At 40.0% G+C, this 17,704-nt stretch overlaps 1 protein-coding gene across 3 annotated transcripts in view; it reads right to left on the bottom strand.

Moving 5' to 3' along the window:
- klhl13 (kelch-like family member 13) overlaps positions 1–17,704 on the bottom strand; it is a 219,399-nt gene that overhangs the window by 47,147 nt on the left and 154,548 nt on the right. For all 3 annotated transcript variants that reach the window (XM_078546953.1, XM_078546954.1, XM_078546952.1), the window contains one exon: positions 8,159–8,300. In XM_078546953.1, coding sequence (XP_078403079.1) covers positions 8,159–8,300 — 142 coding nt within the window. The remainder of the gene's footprint in view (positions 1–8,158; positions 8,301–17,704) is intronic.

Raw genomic sequence — 17,704 nt, 5'->3', positions numbered from 1 at the left:
TTCCCTAGATTCAGGGAAGGTTCCATTAGATTGGAAAATAGCAAATAAAACTCCTTTATTCAAAAAGGGAGACAGAAAGCAGGAAACTATAGGCCAGTTAGCCTAACATCTTCTTATAGGGAAAATGTTAGAAGCTATTATTAAAGATGTTATAGCAGGGCACCTAGAAAAATTCAAAGCAATCCGGCAGAGTCAACATGGTTTTGTGAAAGGGAAATCATGTTTAACCAATTTATTGGAATAATTTGAAGGAGTCACATGTGCTGTGGATAAAGGGGAACCAGTGGATATACTGTACTTAGATTTCTAGGAGGCATTTGATAAAGTGCCACATCAAAGGTTATTGCAGAAAATAAAAGCTCATGGTGTAGAGGGTGACATATTGGCATGGATATAAGATTGGCAAGCTAACAGGAAGAGGAGAGTTGGCATAAATGAATCTTTTTTTGGTTGGCAGGGTGTGATGAGTGGTGTGCCACAGGGATTGGTGCTGGGGCCTCAACTTTTTACAATTTATGTAAATAACTTGGATGAAGGGACTGAAGGAATGGTTGCTTAGAATGCAGGTACAGCAAGTAAGTAAGGCAGCTACTGGAATGCTATCCTTTATTACGAGAAGGATTGAACATAAAAATAAGTATGTTATGCTTCAGTTATACAGAGCATTGGTGAGACTGCACCTCAAATACTGTGTGCAGTTTTGGTCTCCTTATTTAAGGAAGGATGTAAATGCATTGAAGGAGGTTTACTAGATTGATACCTGGAATAAGTGGGTTATCTCATGAGGAAAGGTTGGGCTTGTTTCCACTGGAGTTTAGAAGAGTATGAGGTGATTTGAAGTATACAAGATCCTGAATGACCTTGACAAGGTGGACGTCGAAAGGATGGTTTCCTCTTGTGGGTGAGTCCAGAACTAAGGGGCACTGTTTTAAAATTAGGGGTTGCCCTTTTAGGACAGAGATGAGGAGAATTTTTTTCTGAGGGTTGTGCGACTTTGGAACTCTCTGCCTCAGAAGGTGGTGAAAGCGGGGTCATTGAATATTTTTCAGGCAGAGGTAGATAAATACTTGTTAGGCAAGGGAATTAAAGGTTATCGGGGTTAGATGGAAATGTGGAAATCAAAACACAAGATGATCAGTCATGATCTTATTGAATGGTTGAGCAGGCTTGAGGGGCCAAATGGTCTACTCCTGTTCCTATTTCTTATGGTCTTATGCTAAATTTGCTGACAACACAAAGATAGGTAAGAAAGTAAATTGTGAAGAGGACATAAGGAGGCTACAAAGTGACATAGATAGGTTAAATGAGTGGGCAAAAATCTGGCAAATGGTGTCTAGTGTGGGCAAATGTAAAATTCTTCATTTTGGCAGGAAGAATAAAAAAGCTTGTATCTAAATGGTGAGAGATTGAGGAGCTCCAATTCAGAGGAATCTGGGTGTCCCAGTGCATGAATCACAAAAGGTTAGCATGTACGTACAGCAGTTAATTAGGGAAGCTCATAGAATGTTATCATTTATTGTGAGGGGAATTGATTACAAAAGTAGGGAGGTTATGTTTCAGTTGTACAGGGCATTGGCGAGACCACATCTGGAGTACTGTGTACAGTGCTGGTCTCTTTATTTAAAGAAAGATGTAAATGTGTCAGAAGCAGTTCAGAGAAGGTTTACTAAACTAATACCAGAAATGGATGGGATGTCTAATGAGCAATGGCTGGACACGTTAGGACTGTATCCAATGGAATTTAGAGTAAGAAACAACTTACTTGAAACCTTTAAGATCCTGAGGGGTCTTGATAGGGGGATGTGGAGAGAATGTTTCCTCTTGTGGGAAAATCTAGCACGAGGGGGTCACTGTTTAAAAATAAGGGGTCGCTCATTTATGTCAGATGGGGGAAATTTTTTGAGGGTTGAGGATGCTTGGAACTCTCGTCCTCAAAAGATGGTGGAAGCAGAGTCTTTGAATATTTTTAAGGCAGAGCTAGATAGATTCTTAAGTAACAAGGGGTGAAAGGTTATTGGGGGTAGGCGAGAATGTGGGGTTGAAATCAGCCATGATCTTATTGAATGACAGAGCAAGCTCGATGGGCCAAGTGGCCTACTCCTGCTCCTAATTCGTATGTGTGTACACATATCAGAACTAGGGGGAATGAGGTTCTGCTGAGTAAGTTTGAGGTGCCAAGATCCAAATTAAAAAACAGAACCACAAAGTAACGATCTCTGGATACTACCATAAGCAAACTGGCACACAAAGGAAAAAGTCGTCATTTTTATGGTGCCTCGATGTCACAAAATGCTTTACAGCCAATGAGCTCTGATGAAAAGTCATTGACCTGAAACGTCAACACTTTCTCTCCACAGATGCTGCCTGACCTGCGTGTGTCTAGCATTTTTATTCTAACTTCAGATTTTCAACAACCGCAGTATTTTTGCTTTTAAGTAATTTTGAAGTGTAGTCACTGCGGCAACCAATTTGCACACAGCAAACTCCCATGAATAACAATGTGATAATGATCAGATAATCTGTTTGTGATGTTGATAGAGGAATAAATATTGGACAAGACACTGGAAATAACTCTCTTGCCTCTCTCTTTGAGATAGTGCCATGGGATCTTCTACCTCAACCTGAGAGGGCAGACGGAGCCTCGGTTTAATGCCTCATCTGAAAGACAACACCTGTGACAGTAACATCCCTCAGCACTGCACTGGAGTGCCAGCCTTGATTTAGCGCTCATGTCCATGAGTGGGACTTGAACGCAATAACTTCAGCCCCAGAGCTGAGAATGCTACCATATGATACCCAGCCCACACCACAAACTGAACAAAGATCTAAATGAATGGCTCAAAGAGTGGTGTGGTTTCAATTCATCAGGGCACTACCAGCAGTACTGGGAAAAGAGAGCTATCCATGGGACTGATTCTACTTAAACTGGGTTGCAAACAGTGCACTGGCAAATCATATAAGTAAGGGTATAGATAGGACTTTAAACTAAACAAAAAGATGGGAAGGGAACAATTCAAGTAAGGTGAAACTCATAAATCTGAAGAGAAAAGACAAGGTCATACAGCAGATTTGTATAAAGAAGGGGGAAAAAAGTTTAATGGTAATAGTGCACCAATGAATAGGGCAAATCAGGAAAATAATAGGTAAAAATCCCACCCACCCCCCAACAGCAGCTATACTATTCCAAAAGCAAAATACAGTGGATGTTGGAAACCTGAAAGGAAAGCTGAAAATTCTGGAAATACTCAGGTGGTCAGCCAGCATCTGTTAAGAGAGAAAAACCATGTTAACATTTTAGGTCAGTGACCTTACACAGAACTTGACCTGCAAAGTTAACTCTGTTTCTCTCTCCACAGATGCTGCTAGACCTGCTGAGTACTTCCAGCATGTTCTGTTTTTATTGTAGCAGCTATAGTCTATTGGGCAGAATAATCAAGAAATAAGAGCAGCATTTAACAAAGGCACTGCAGCAATGATGAGGGGTTTCAATCGACATATAGACTTCACAAAGCAAATCTGCAAAAATGGAGTTGTTGTTCATGGAATGCACTGAGCCAGTTGCACAGAACAACATGTCATGGAACCAACCAGGGAAGTGGCTATTTTAGATCTGTCGTCTTGTAATAAGACAAGGTTAATTGGCAATCTGGCAGTAAGGGATCCTCTGGGAAAGAGTGATCATAATATGGTAGAACTTCACATTGTGTTTGATATATGCAAGTCTGAAACTGGAGCATTGAACTTAAAGACAATTGCATTGGCATAAGGGGCGTGTTAAGGTAAATTTGAAAATTAGATTAAAAAGTATGACAGTAGCTGAGCAATAGTAAAAATTTAAATAAATACTTCAGAATTCTCAACAAATTTACATTTCATTGAAAAAATGGGCTTGAAATTGGCTTTACAGCCAATGAAGCACTTCTGAAGTGCAGCCACTGGTGTAATTTAGGAAATATGGCAGCCAATTCATGCACAGCAAGCTCCCAAAAACAGCAATGTTTTGATGACAAGATAATTTATTTTTTTGTGATGCTGGCTGAGGGATGAATATTGGCCAGGACACAGCATGCGTTTCCTCTGGCTGGAGAGTTTAGAATTTGGGAGCATTGTCTCAGGATAAGGAATCCATTTTGGATTCAGATGAAGAGAAATTTCTTCACTCAGAGGGTTATAAATCTTTGGAATTCTCTATCCCAGAGAGCTGCAGATGTGAAATCATTGTGTATTCAACGTTAAGAGCGGTAGATTTCTGGACTGTAAGGAAGTCAAAGGTTATGGGGAGCAAGCAGGAAAGTGGACTTAAGGTTGAGGATCATCCACGATCTTAGACGATGCAGTGAGTTTGAGGGGGGCCTATTTCTTATTTGTTCTTACAGAAACTGCACTCTTGGCTCCATCTTATACAACAGTAGGAGCATCAGCTTCCACCTCAACTCTGCTCTAAAACACATTTAATCTGTATATCTAAGGTAATAACTAAAAGAAAATACACAGAACTTTTCCCTATTTGGTTCAGCTTTGCTTTTGCCATAGCTTGTATATTTTCATCACAGACTTCAGAACAAAGGTCAGCATTGATGAAATATAAGAGTGGGTGGTTAGTGCTCAGGATTTAGCCTGAAATCTACTACATGTTCATGAATTGGATCAAGAATGCTGCTGACTTTTCAGTAGAGGATCTATTTGAGGAGCATGATATATAGCAGCTGTCTGGTCCATTCAGAAAGTGGTCAAGAAGAGTACCTCTGCTTGATGAGATATGTACCATAAAAAGAAGGACTTGCATTTTATATAGCACCTTTTATCACTACTGGACATCTCAAAGTGCTTTACAGCCAATGAAGCACTTCTGAAGTGCAGCCACTGGTGTAATTTAGGAAATATGGCAGCCAATTCATGCACAGCAAGCTCCCACAAACAGCAATGTTTTGATGACAAGATAATTTATTTTTTTGTGATGCTGGCTGAGGGATGAATATTGGCCAGGACACAGGAAATAACTGCTCTTTTTCAAAATAGTGCCACAGAATCTTTTACATCCACTTGAGCAGGCAAATGAGGTCTGTTTGTCACATCTGAAAGACAGCACCTCAGATATTGTAGCATTCCTTCAGTACTGCAATGAAGTGTCAGCCTGCACTTTTGTGCTCAAACCCAAAATCTTATGATTTGGGTGAGAATTTTACCAACTGAACCACAGCTGACAAATTCATTTCTCTGGATATTTGTTTTGCTGCTCTATCATTTGTTTTTGTAATTTACTGTAATGGTATTCTTTTCTTCCTACTTTCATTCAATCCTGGGTTGTGAACATTACTGGGAAGGCCAGCATTTATTGTCCATTTATCATTGCCCTTGAAAAGGTGGTGGGGTGCCATTTCCTTGAACTGCTGCAGTCCAAGTTGTGACAATATAATTAGGTAAAGAGTGCAAGCATATCAACCAAGCAAAAATGGAGGAAGAGTGTTATATTTCCAAGTCAGGATGATGTGAGACTTGGAGGAGAACTTACAGGTGGTGGTAGCCTGGGCTTGCTGCCCTTGTCCTTCTAGATGGTAGAGGTCATGAGTTTGGGAGCTGCTGTCAAATAAGCAGGGAGGAGATGCCAGTGGTAATCCAGGGGCCTATGCTAATGTTCTGGGGACAGCTGGTGGAATTTAAATTCAACTAATAATCTGGAATTGAAATAAAGGTGGCCATGAAACCATTGTCGATTGTCATAAATACCCATCTGATTCACTAATGCTCTTTAGAGAAGGAAATCTGCCATCCTTACCTGGTCTGGCCTTTATATGTGACTCCGGACCCACAGCAATGTGGTTGACTCTTAACTGCTCTCTGAAATGGTGTGGCATGCCACTCAGCTCAATGGCAATTGGGGATGGGCAACAAACGCTGACCTTGCCAGTGACACACATCCCATGAAAGAATAAATTACAAAAAAGCCTGACAAGTTGCTACAGTTATCACACACTGCAGCAACAGTATGCTGGTGGTGGAGAGTGGTAAAGTGGTGAATGGGGCACCAATCAAATAGGGGCATTGTCCTAGATGGTGTGAAACTTCGAGTGCTTTTGGGAATTGCACTAGTTTTGGCAAGTGGCGAGTATTCCATCACACTCCTGATTTGTGCTTTGTAGATGGTGACAGGCTTTGGGAGACAAAGGGCCCAGCTACTCACTACAGAATACCCAGACTCTTATTTCCTTATTCATTTATGTGGCCTGTCCAGTTAAGTTTCTGGTCAATGGTAACCCCCAGGCTGTTGATGGTCAGGAATTCAGCAATGGTAATGTCATTGAATGTCAAATGGAGGTGGCTAGATTCTCTCTTATTGGAAAAGATTTTTGCCTGCACTTGTGTGGTGCAAATGTTACTTGCCACTTATCAGCGCAAGCCTGAATGTAGTCCTGGTCTTGATGGATATGGGCATGGACTGCTTCGGTATCTAAGGAATTGTGAATGGAACTGAATATGGGGCAGTCAGCAGCAAACAACCCTACTTCAGTCCCAATGGCAGTGAAAAGTCTTTGATGGCCCGGCTGAAGATGGTTGGGCCCAGGACATGTCCTGAGCTGAAATGACTAACCTCCAAAAACCGCAACCATCTTTGATAGATATGACTCCAACCAGTGGAGAGATTTCCCCCAAATTCCCACTGACTTCAATTTCACTCGGGTTCTTTGAAGCCACACTTGGTTAAATGTTGCCTTGACGTCAAGGGCAGTCAGTCTCACCACACCAGGTGAGTCACTTGTCACAGAATAACACAGCATTCATGCCTTATGCCAGTGCCCATTGTATTGGAAAAGTGCAGTTGAGGGTTTGATGATGTACAGAGGGAAGAGAGTCACTCTCGGCTGTTCTTCAAACGTGATGGTGTTTGCCATGTGATTTTTCTACAGTGACCATAACCAGTTACCCCCAGCATTATTCTGCTATGCACTCTATTCCAAAGTGACAGCTATTTACTAAATGTGGAAAATTACATTATGCTGGTTTGAAGGAAATAACAGGATTTGGTTCCATACAACATTAAACCTATTTGCTCGTACCATTTAAATTTTAATAGTGAAAAATACACTACAATATACAGACTGTCCCTAAAGAATGCCAAATGAATGTTTTGTCGAGGCTGTGTGTTTAATTTTTTAACATGGCTGCCCAGTCACTTAAGTGGTTCTTGTAATTAAGGTGCCCAGAATTTTTCAACACAGCAACAGTACACTTTAAAATACAATTTAGATCCACTACATCCAAAGCAAAAAAATAAGATATACTTCTCTCCACATTCAGAAAAAAAAATCTCTCAAGGCAAATTGTTTTCTGTCCTGTTGTGGTCTGATACAGGGACTGTGTTTGGAATAAGATTTTACAAAGACAAAGTAATCCTGATTCAAGCCTGGATTAACTGAGCAGTTTTACAATTTGTGGCAATGGTGCTGTTCAAAACCTGCAAATTTGCTTTCTGATAAAAAATACATTTACCATGTGCACAGGTGGCTGTGCCAATGATGTCACAATCTTGCAATATTGTTTATGACCTTTAATAAACATAACGCAACTAAGCTGACAGACGGCTGAGATATTTGTTTCCTTCCCCTAAATTGAAAGTATTCCCTCGAGTCCCGAGTCATCCCACAGTTGTAATTCGCATTTATTAAAAAGCGCACAAAGCATTAAGGGGGACAAACCAACGTGATCATACAAGTTGCCCATACCTCCCTAAAATCAACAAGGCACAGCAACTTGCAGAGTCTAAACTGACTGTGCTCTAAATCATAGTGCAGCAAGAACAATGAATGACAGTATAAACAACACTTCAGAGAGATTCAAGACCTGACAGGTTTTCACAAGTGTATTAGTCTGAAACAAGAACTTTATTATGTAAAATTATGCAATATGTTGCCATTATTAAAAGTTGAATTTTTTGAATGGCCAAGTGTAGACAATATAACATTTGCACACTTTTGGCTATTCAAATCTGGTTAAGCAGAAGTTGTATAATCTAATGACAGACAATGATTACTAAGTTCTTGCTGCACTATGATTTAGAGCACAGTCAGTTTAGACTCTGCAAGTTGCTGTGCCTTGTTGATTTTAGGCAAGTAATTGCTAAACAGTAAACATTGGTGTGGACTATGAACAATCAGCATACCTGTAACACTGCAGAACTATGGGTGTTGCTAGTGAAGAAGCGGGTGTTGCCTGTCTTTGAAGACTGCAAATGGGTTGCCACACCCATGTCGCCACTTGCCAAGGACACTTTCAGATGAGGATCGTCCTCTTCGACCAACGATCTGCACAAATTGTAAAGGTGGAATTAATGCATTTCAAGGCTGAATGAAAGTAGTGTTGTACACCACAAACTACATTTCAGTAGTAAAACAGCCTGCCATGCTGTCTCAACAGTTCAGCACTTCAACATATTCGATGACGCAGATCCACAGAAGTTACTACATCTTAATTCTAATTTTTTTAAATGTGTACATTAAAAATATATCACTTCAAATTATTATTGTAAAAATGAGCTAGCTAGAGTAACTATGAGAATACAAGATTTCATACAATCAGCAAGAAAGAAAACTGTTGAATGTACAGAATCTATTTAAAAGAGCAATATATTTAGAAAATCTATTGCGTTCAATCGCAGGAAGCTCCCTGTGCTTCCCCCTGAGCAGCTGTAAAGTAATGAATGTCTAAATGACAGCCCAAGATCTGCTTGCAGTCTGAGACACCTGGTAATCTGATCAAAGTCCCGAAATAAATATGCGCACTTGTTTCTCGTAGGGCTATCCCGTTTCAATTTTGTGGTCCTCGAGGTTTGAAAGGTGTTACTCTCAGGGCCATGAGACTTCATGGGGCCTGCAGTCAATGTTGAAAACTCCAAGGGTAACTTTCTCTCACTGTGCTGCCATCTCTGGTGGGTCTGTCCTGCCAGTGGGATAAGACATACCCGGGGTTGGTGCTGGAGGAATCCGGGACATTGGCTGTAAGATATTATTCAGTGAGTATGACTATATCAGTCTGTTGCTCAATTCGTCTGTAGCACAGCTCTCTCAATTTTGCCACAAGTCCCCAGATGATAGTAAGGAAGACTTTGCAAGGTCAACTGGGCAGGGTGTACCTTTGTTGTTGACCCCACCTTGGTTGATAATGGGTGCTATGTCCAGTTTTATTCTTATTTGACTTTTTTGTAGCAGCTTGATACAACTGAGTGGCTTGCTTGGCCATTTCAAAGAACAGTTAAGATTCAACCACATGTAGGCCCTGTGGGTGTACCTACACCACATGGACTGCAGCGGTTCAAGAAGGCAGCTCACCACCACCTTCTCCAGGGTAACTAGGGATGGGCAATAAATGCTGGCCCAGCCAGCGAAACCCAGATCCTATGAATGAATTAAAAAAAGGCCAGGCTGGGGAAGGGTGGTAGATTTGCTCCCCTGAAATCACTTCTCTGTAGTTCCTGCCTGCAAATTTGCTCCTCTATCTCCTTCCTACTATTTGGTAGCCTACAGTAAAACCTGTTAGCATAATAGCTCCTCTATTGTTCCTTAATTCTAACCAAATAAGATTCTGCCTTTGACTCCTGAAGAACATTATTCCTTTCTAGCGCTATAGTTTCTTTACCCACTCCTTTATTTCTTTACCAATCTTTCCTGAATACCTTGAAGTCAGGAATATGCCTCCATCTGTGCTGTAACTATTCTGTGATTCCCAATTCTCACCTTTGAGCCAGGTCTTTCCTACTTTGTTTTGAATAGTGCCCTAGGCTCTTATACATCCACCTGAACGGGTGGATGAAAAAGGTTTGAAAGTTTCACCTGTTAGATGACACCACCAGCAATGCAGCGCTCCTTCAGCACTACACTGAAGTGTCAGCCTCGATTTAGTATTGAAGTCCTGGAGTGAAACTTAACCTGCAGCTAAGGTGCTCATAAACCATAAACTAAGACCATAAGACATAGGAGCAGAAATTAGGCCATTTGGCCCATCGAGTCTGCCCGCCATTCAATCATGGCTGATAAGTTTCTCAACCCCATTCTCCCGCCTTCTCCCCGTAACCTTTGATCCCCTTACCAATCAAGAACCTATCTATCTCGGTCTTAAATACACTCAATGACCTGGCCTCCACAGCCTTCTGTGGCAATGAATTCCATAGATTCACCACTCTCTGGCTAAAGAAGTTTCTCCTCATCTCTGTTCTAAAAGGTCTTCCCTTTACTCTGAGGCTGTGCCCTCGGGTCCTAGTCTCTCCTACTAATGGAAACATCTTCCCCACATCCACTCTATCCAGGCCTTTCAGTATTCTGTAAGTTTCAATCAGATCCCCCCTCATCCTTCTAAACTCCATCGAGTATAGACCCAGAGTCCTCAAACGTTCCTCATATGTTAAGCTAAATGTTATTCTAATCCTATTTATGTTCTTCCTGTTTAACAAATCTACATGTAACATTTAAAAATGCTCCATTCCCTTGCTCTTCCTATTATTCTGAATTCCTATAGATTATGAGGCTAGTAATTAGTGTCTGGTCTCCTCTAACCTTTAGGAATGAAAGTAAAAATCACAGAAATGCAGCATTAAATCTGCATAAGTTCCCAAATTTTGAAATAAAAATATTTTAAATGAGTACTTCCCAGCACTTTGCAACACTCCTGGAATTAAATTCTGCTTCCTTTGGATTTTAACTGATAGTTTTATTATACCATGATATATTATACTGAAAACTGATCAGCATCTGGACCACAGATGGGAAGATACAGGGAAGCTGTTCTATACTGAAATGATACCAAAGAATGACAGAGTTTATTGCTCAAAAGGGGATCGGTTGCCACGATTTTCTGGAATAGCTCTTTGCTACAGCAATCCAAAACTAATCCCACTGCCCCTCACTTTCCCCACAGACCTGTATGTTTCTACTTTCAGTATTTATTTCTGCCTCAAACACTCCTCGTGGCAAAGCATTCCCTACACCAACAACCCCAGTTGTAAAGAAATTTCTCCAAGCCTCTGTCAGTGACCATTTTAAATCAAAGACCTTCATTAAGTCTCCACTTGCTGTTGTAGTAGAAACAATCCAAGTATCTCAGGATTCTCTGCATCCTTACACTTTCGCATCTTTGACATCACCCTTGTGAAAATGCACTCGAATATCTTTCTAAGAATGAGTGTCCAAAACTGCACAAGATATGGCAACTATGGTGAACTCAATGCTTTATACAAATGTATCAGCGCTTCTGTAATCCTATACTTTGTGTTGCTATTTGTGGGTCTTAAGCTCTGGAATTTCCTCCCTAACCCCCTCTTACTCTTCCTTTAAGACACTCCTTAAAACCTACCTTTTATCTATTCTAATATCTCCATGTGGCTTGGTGTCAAATTTTGTTTGATAACACTTCTATGAAGTGCGTTAGCATGTTTTATTACGTTAAGGGCACTATATAATTGCAAGTCGTTACTTTTATGTTCTAAAGGTTTTTTTTTAATGGTTTATCCACCTAGAGACAAAAAGTAGTTTTTCAAGTCGTAAATGCAAGCAATAAGGAACATGCAAAGCATATAAATGCATATGGGGTCAGTGTGGCTCAGTTGATAGCACTGTTGCCTTCCAAACAAGAAGTTTAGAGTTCAAGTTCCATTCCAGGACTTGAACACACAAACTTGAACACATGCCGACATGCCAGCGTAGCACTAAGGAAATACTACATTCAGTCCTTTTAATTAGTTAAAGAAAAGTCCTATTGCGTTAAGGGCACTATAACGTTTGCCTATTCTGGTGGTTCATGTAGGCCTTAAAAAATCACATGGCACTTGTAGTTAATATTCTTGCCTCAACCATCATCAATGTAATTCTAGTTAATAGAGGCTGCCATCTCTCTACAAAATTCTGAATTATTTATGAGCAAAATAGATCTCCCCAGCCCCCTCATCCATTTGTAACTGTGGGATCTGTGGGCAAAATGGTGGCTCAATTTGCCTTCTGCACACAAAAATAACATGTTGCATACTTGTATTTATAGTATGCGTTGTATTGATGCAAATCTTTGCTCTTTTCATATAGCAGGAGTTTTAGGTGAAGTACAGATAAGGTTTAACAACTGTTTTGACACATGGCAAAGTTTTGTGTTAAACTAATTGCTGGTATGATGAAAAATCCTGAAATCAGCACAGCTTGAACTTCATTCCTTCTTCATGCTTTTTTGTGTTACATTTTTTCAAAAAAAATAAACAAACAAATTAAATTAACAACTGAAAACGACAGTTGGAGCAGCATAAGGAATGAAAGGCATGAGGCAGGGCCTATTTGAATTACAAATGAACAATCTGATTATACCTTTTGATATTCTGATATCCGTTCACAGCTGTGGCACTGCCTCAGCAGTGAATTGATGGAAATTAGTTTACTCACAGTTTCCAAGTGCTCTGAACCATATGTTCCATCATGCAATGTATTCTAGGAGAGATTACATCAGCACAGTCAGCTTGCCCTCTATGGCAGTTGCAATGAATGGAAAATTTCCAGACAATTTTGGCTTTGGACTATGAGAGATTTTCGTTTCTCACTTTTTTTTCGAAAATGCAGCAATATTTTGTTAAAAGTTTCTATAATAAAGCTAATTTTTTTAAGACCAAAGTCCATTCGTGCTGAGGTCATCCTTCCCACAATGCACTTTGGAAGCAGGAATTAAGATTCCCAAAGTCTGAATGAAATTTTGCCAATTTCTGCAATAAAATTTTCATTTGATGCTGCCATAGAAATCTGAATGACAGGAAGTTTCAAGCTAAGTAGATATACCCAAAAGCAGAGACACCAGAACATCCCATGTGTTTGTACATAATTTCCATTAGTTATATATAAATACTACAAAAGTACTGATAAATTTGTTTAGCATGATGAACTGTGTAGTTTGCAAGAAGCTTGTATTTTTGAGATATCCCCTCAAGCTAAAGTGAAATTAAACTAAACTAGTTTGGGGAAAGGAATCTGTAATTGGAATTTCTGGCTGTGAGGTTATTTCTGAGAAGTGGCCTGGTGACTTGACGTTGCTATGGAGATGAGAGCTGGGTAACCAAAAAAAAGCAAATAGAAGCTAATTTGGGGGGGGGGGTGGCGATCATGTTTCAGTCTGTTGTACTGCAGGAGAACTCATGCAGAACTCTTGATGCTCAGGAGAAGCAAGCAGAGCTCTCTACAAAGGTCAGTTTTCTGTTTGGCGGTAAGGAGAACATACAGAACTCCTAGAGCTCTTGGTGAAGCGGTGTGCAAGCAAGCTAAAAGGGACTGAAACCTAAAAGTGGTAAGAACAGCTCAGGCACATTAAAGAGCTGAGTGTTTGTACTAGAGGTAACCAGGGTTGGTTGGTCGGTTGAAAAGGAACTCTGGAAAGCTACGCCATCAGGACTGTCATGACCTAAGGAAGAGGCAGTTCGTAGATGTATGCTTTGTCTGTTTTAAATGTCTATAACCATCTGAAGAAATAAAGCGGCCGGTGAAAGTAACTCAAGGGCTAAATCCAGTGAGTGGGGAAAGCGAAAGATCCTACATACCGGAGGCAAAGTTCAATAGACTTTGAGACTGCTTATGGTGCCACCCTTCTGTTTGAAGTGATGCTGAGACATTTGAGAGTTAGCTTGTTGTATCAACTATTTAAAATGAACTTCATAGTTTCTATTGAAATACCATTTGTTCGTTAATGCTTGCTTAATTTATGTTGATTTTGGGTTCAACTGTTACAGTCGTTTTAAAAAGTGAAATTTTGTTCATTGGTTCCTTTCATCAGGGTCATTTGGGGGTTCCTCTCTTTTCAGGTTATTGGTCTTGGAGGGGATCGTAACAAGAGAGTATGATTCGACCAGAGTTGGAGCATGTTGTGTAGTTTTGGACATTGTAGTTAATAACTTAAACATGTTCATTAGGATGAGATAAAGGAAGGAGAAACTTGGGGTGCTGGGAATATTTCCACTGCAGCAGAAAAATAAAAAGGACTAAAAAAAAGGAACATGAATTGTCAGCAGCACCTTATCCTATCTCTTAGGAAATCCCAAAGCATTTCAAATATAGTGAAGTACTTTCGAAGCGGTGGTGGTGGTTAGGCAATATTTTGTGCACAGCAAGATCTTACATTCAGCAACAACATTTATGGTTGAGGAACTAATGCTGACTGGGCTAAGGGAGTATTAACAAACAACTAGCTGAAAAGGGAATCTCATGTGAAGTTTGGGACGCAATCAGTCCTGGGAACGGAAACATAAGTTATGTGCTCCTAAGATAAATCTTTGAAGAAAATTCAGTGGGATGCTGTATTAACTTTCACTCCACCTCACCTGAGTTCCTGACAGTTAATTGCTCCAATAACACCACTTTGCTTACCACATTGAGCACCAAATGGATTGAGGAACGGGGTCTGAGTGGCAGGTGGTAGGGCCAGGGGAGACTGGGAAAGGGACAAGCCCATTTAATTCTTTACTGGCTCAAAGAAAAACATGGCTCAGTTCATGGTGCATGACCAGAAAGTGCCCGGTACTTTATGCTAAATGTAAATGAGAACAAAAAACTGAAGAAAGAATTGCCTTTCACAACTTCACTACATCCATAAGCATTTTACAGCTAATTAAGTAGTTTTGAAATAAAGACAGAAAATGCTGGAAAAACTCAGCAGATCTAGCAGAAACTGTGGAGACAGAAACAGAGTTAACATATCGAGTCTGTATGACTCTTCTTCAGGGCTCTGGAGAGTTGTCTCGAAACGTTAACTTTGTTTTTCTCTCAACAGCTGCTGGCAGACCTGCTGAGTTTTTCCAGCATTTTCTGTCTTTATTTCAGATTTCCAGCATCCACAGTATTTTGCTTTTATTTAATTAATTCTGAGGTGTTGAGACACTGTTGTAGTGTAGGGAAACATGGCAGCCAATTTGCACGCAGCAAGGTTCCACAAATGGCAATGACCACATAACTTTTCTTAGTGATGTTGGTTGAGGAGTAAATACTGGCCAGGTAAAGCTCTTAAAATATAAATTTTTACATTCACTTGAAAGGGCAGATGGAAGGTCTCAGTTTGACATCTCATCTGAAAAAGATCTCTGACAATGCAGTACTGAGGGGATACTGCATTGAACAATCAGCCTGGATTACAGATTTTAGGTCACTGGAGTGGGACCTGAACACACAACATTCTGACTCAGGGGTGAGCATGCTACTGTTATGGCACAGCAGATGGTAAATGCTGAGTTGTTCAAACCTTAGAGGGAAACCTGCCACAGCTATTTTACAATTTGTGTTTATTTCGAGATGCGTGCCTTGAATTCAGTAGTAATAAGACCACTTAGTCTTATAGGTTTCATACAAAACTAAATTAAACCTTTATTAATAATAAAAAATGATTTTAAGCACATACGTAGGTTTACAAATGACTACTATGATAACTCCCAGCTCCTATGGTTAATCTAACTCCCAGCTACACCTTGTTAAGGCAACAGTAAAACACATATTTTAAAAGACCCAGGCAAAGTAACGCGATACCCTGAATAATCGAATTCAAAGTGAGTTTTCTTCACTTCAGTTCCTGCAGACAGCAACTTGAGGCTTAGCTGCCGGAGGCTTTTCACAAGTGTTAGATCTTAGAATTCTTTCCTCTAACACATAACCTCATCTCTTTTATACAGGCTTCTCCCTTTTTAATGTAAATCCCATTGACCCAATATGTCTTTTCAACTCTATTCTTCAAAAAGTAAAAATCTTTCATGGTACCAATTTTATCAGTAAGCTTTGGGAAAGCTTTGGCTTCTTCTGGCTAAGTGTAACATTTCACCACCTCTTTTGAAATTCAAATTACTTTGGTTTACACCTCACATTCTAAAACATCAGCTATGTTTACCTAGTTAACATTTCAAACCTAGCTTCTCTTCTTGGTACATCAAAGCCTTCAGACCAGCTGCCTTTAATTCAATTAAGTCACCCCACACACACAGTTGCACACTATTCTTACTTTACACTAAAATCCAATAACATAATGAAAATTATAGGTCGAAGCTCTGGATTTCTTCCCAAAACCACTCTACTTGTATTCTCATTTAAGATGCTCCTTAAAACCCATCTCTGACCATGCTTCTAGTCGCCTGCCTGAATATCTCTTTATACCTGTTACAGAGGAGTGCAGCTCCAACAACACTTAAGAAGCTTGACACCATCCAGGACAAAGCAGACCACTTGATTGACACCACATCCACAAACATTCACTTCCTCCACCACCGATACACAGTGGCAGCAGTGTGAACCATCAACAAGATGCATTGCAGGAACTCACCATGGCTCCTTAGACAGCACCCTTCAAACCCACAACCACTACCATCTAGAAGGATAAGGATAGCAAACAGATGGGAACGCCACCACCTGGAAGTTCACCTCCAAGTCACTCATCATCCTGACTTGGAAATATATCACCGTTCCTTCACTATTGTTGGGTCAAAATCCTGGAACTCTCTCCCTAACAGCACTGTAGGTGTACCTACACCACATGGACTGCAGCGGTTCAAGAAAGCAGCTCACCACCATCTTCTAAAGGGCAATTAGGGATGGGCAATAAATGCTGGCCTAGCCAGTGACTTCCACATTCCATGAACAAATTTTAAAAATGGCTTGGTAAGAGGTAGGTTTTAAATTGTTTGATAATCATTCCTATTAAGTGTTTTGAGATGTTTTACTATGTTAAGTCACTAGATAAATGCAAGTTGTAGTTGTTAAATTAATGCAGGTCTTTTAAAAATGGGTAAAATCTGATACTGAAGTAAAGTGCTCTTGAAATATGGTTCATTCCAAATGTTAAAAGGTTCTATTATCTTGCATTGCGTGCCAGCAAAAAACAATAATTCCCATTTTGTCTCCAGATGTTTGGTCATTTTCTTTGCAACTTTGCAGTGGATTAAGAGTGGTGGAGTTGCCAACATTTCATGCAGATGGTTCGAGTTCAAAATGCCCATTGCCGTAAATCACAATGTATACTAAAAGCATTTACGTCTTTAACAAATCCCTGATCATTGATATTCATTACTGCCAGCTGTGTGTGTGTGTGTGTGTGTGTGTATGTGTGTGTATGTATGCGCGCAATTTTTGCATCGCTTTCTAGCCATTTACACATGCTTCTCTGACCAGGCAACTGCTCTTCAACCTACCAGACTTCCTTTATCCTGTGTGCTCACTCTGTGGAATCCTATCCATCCATTTAACTGCACACTCTATTGTGTACTTGATAAAATCTCAAGTTTATCTGTCCCCCTTTGTCTTCCTGTTTCCACCATTTATTTGAAAATAGGAACATAACTTCTTTCATCAAGTTTTCATTGGCTTTAAAGTCAGTTTTCACCCAATGAAAAAAACTAGACTCTGCAAACTAATACGTTCATGTGTATCATGCTACAATAGTGTCAAAAGCACAAAATGCTTTGTTAGTGACCCTGAAGATAAGAACTTGATCACAGCTAGGTATGATTTAACACTGCTTACATGAAAATTCTCCTGATTAAAATCTGATTTAAAAAATATAGTGCTTAGGACAGGTTAATATATTTATAATCTGCAACTGGTAACATATCCTGGCCATTTAATTCAGCACATCTAGAAGACATGGCAATCTGACCAAACGGATATATAATGTTTAACCATCTGACTGCTATTATGCAGTCTCAGAATGATCATCTACCATTATT

Source organism: Cetorhinus maximus, chromosome 8, assembly GCF_964194155.1.
Source record: "Cetorhinus maximus chromosome 8, sCetMax3.hap1.1, whole genome shotgun sequence".
Classification (NCBI taxonomy): Eukaryota; Metazoa; Chordata; class Chondrichthyes; order Lamniformes; family Cetorhinidae; genus Cetorhinus; species Cetorhinus maximus.
This window is presented reverse-complemented; position numbering and strand designations above follow the sequence as displayed.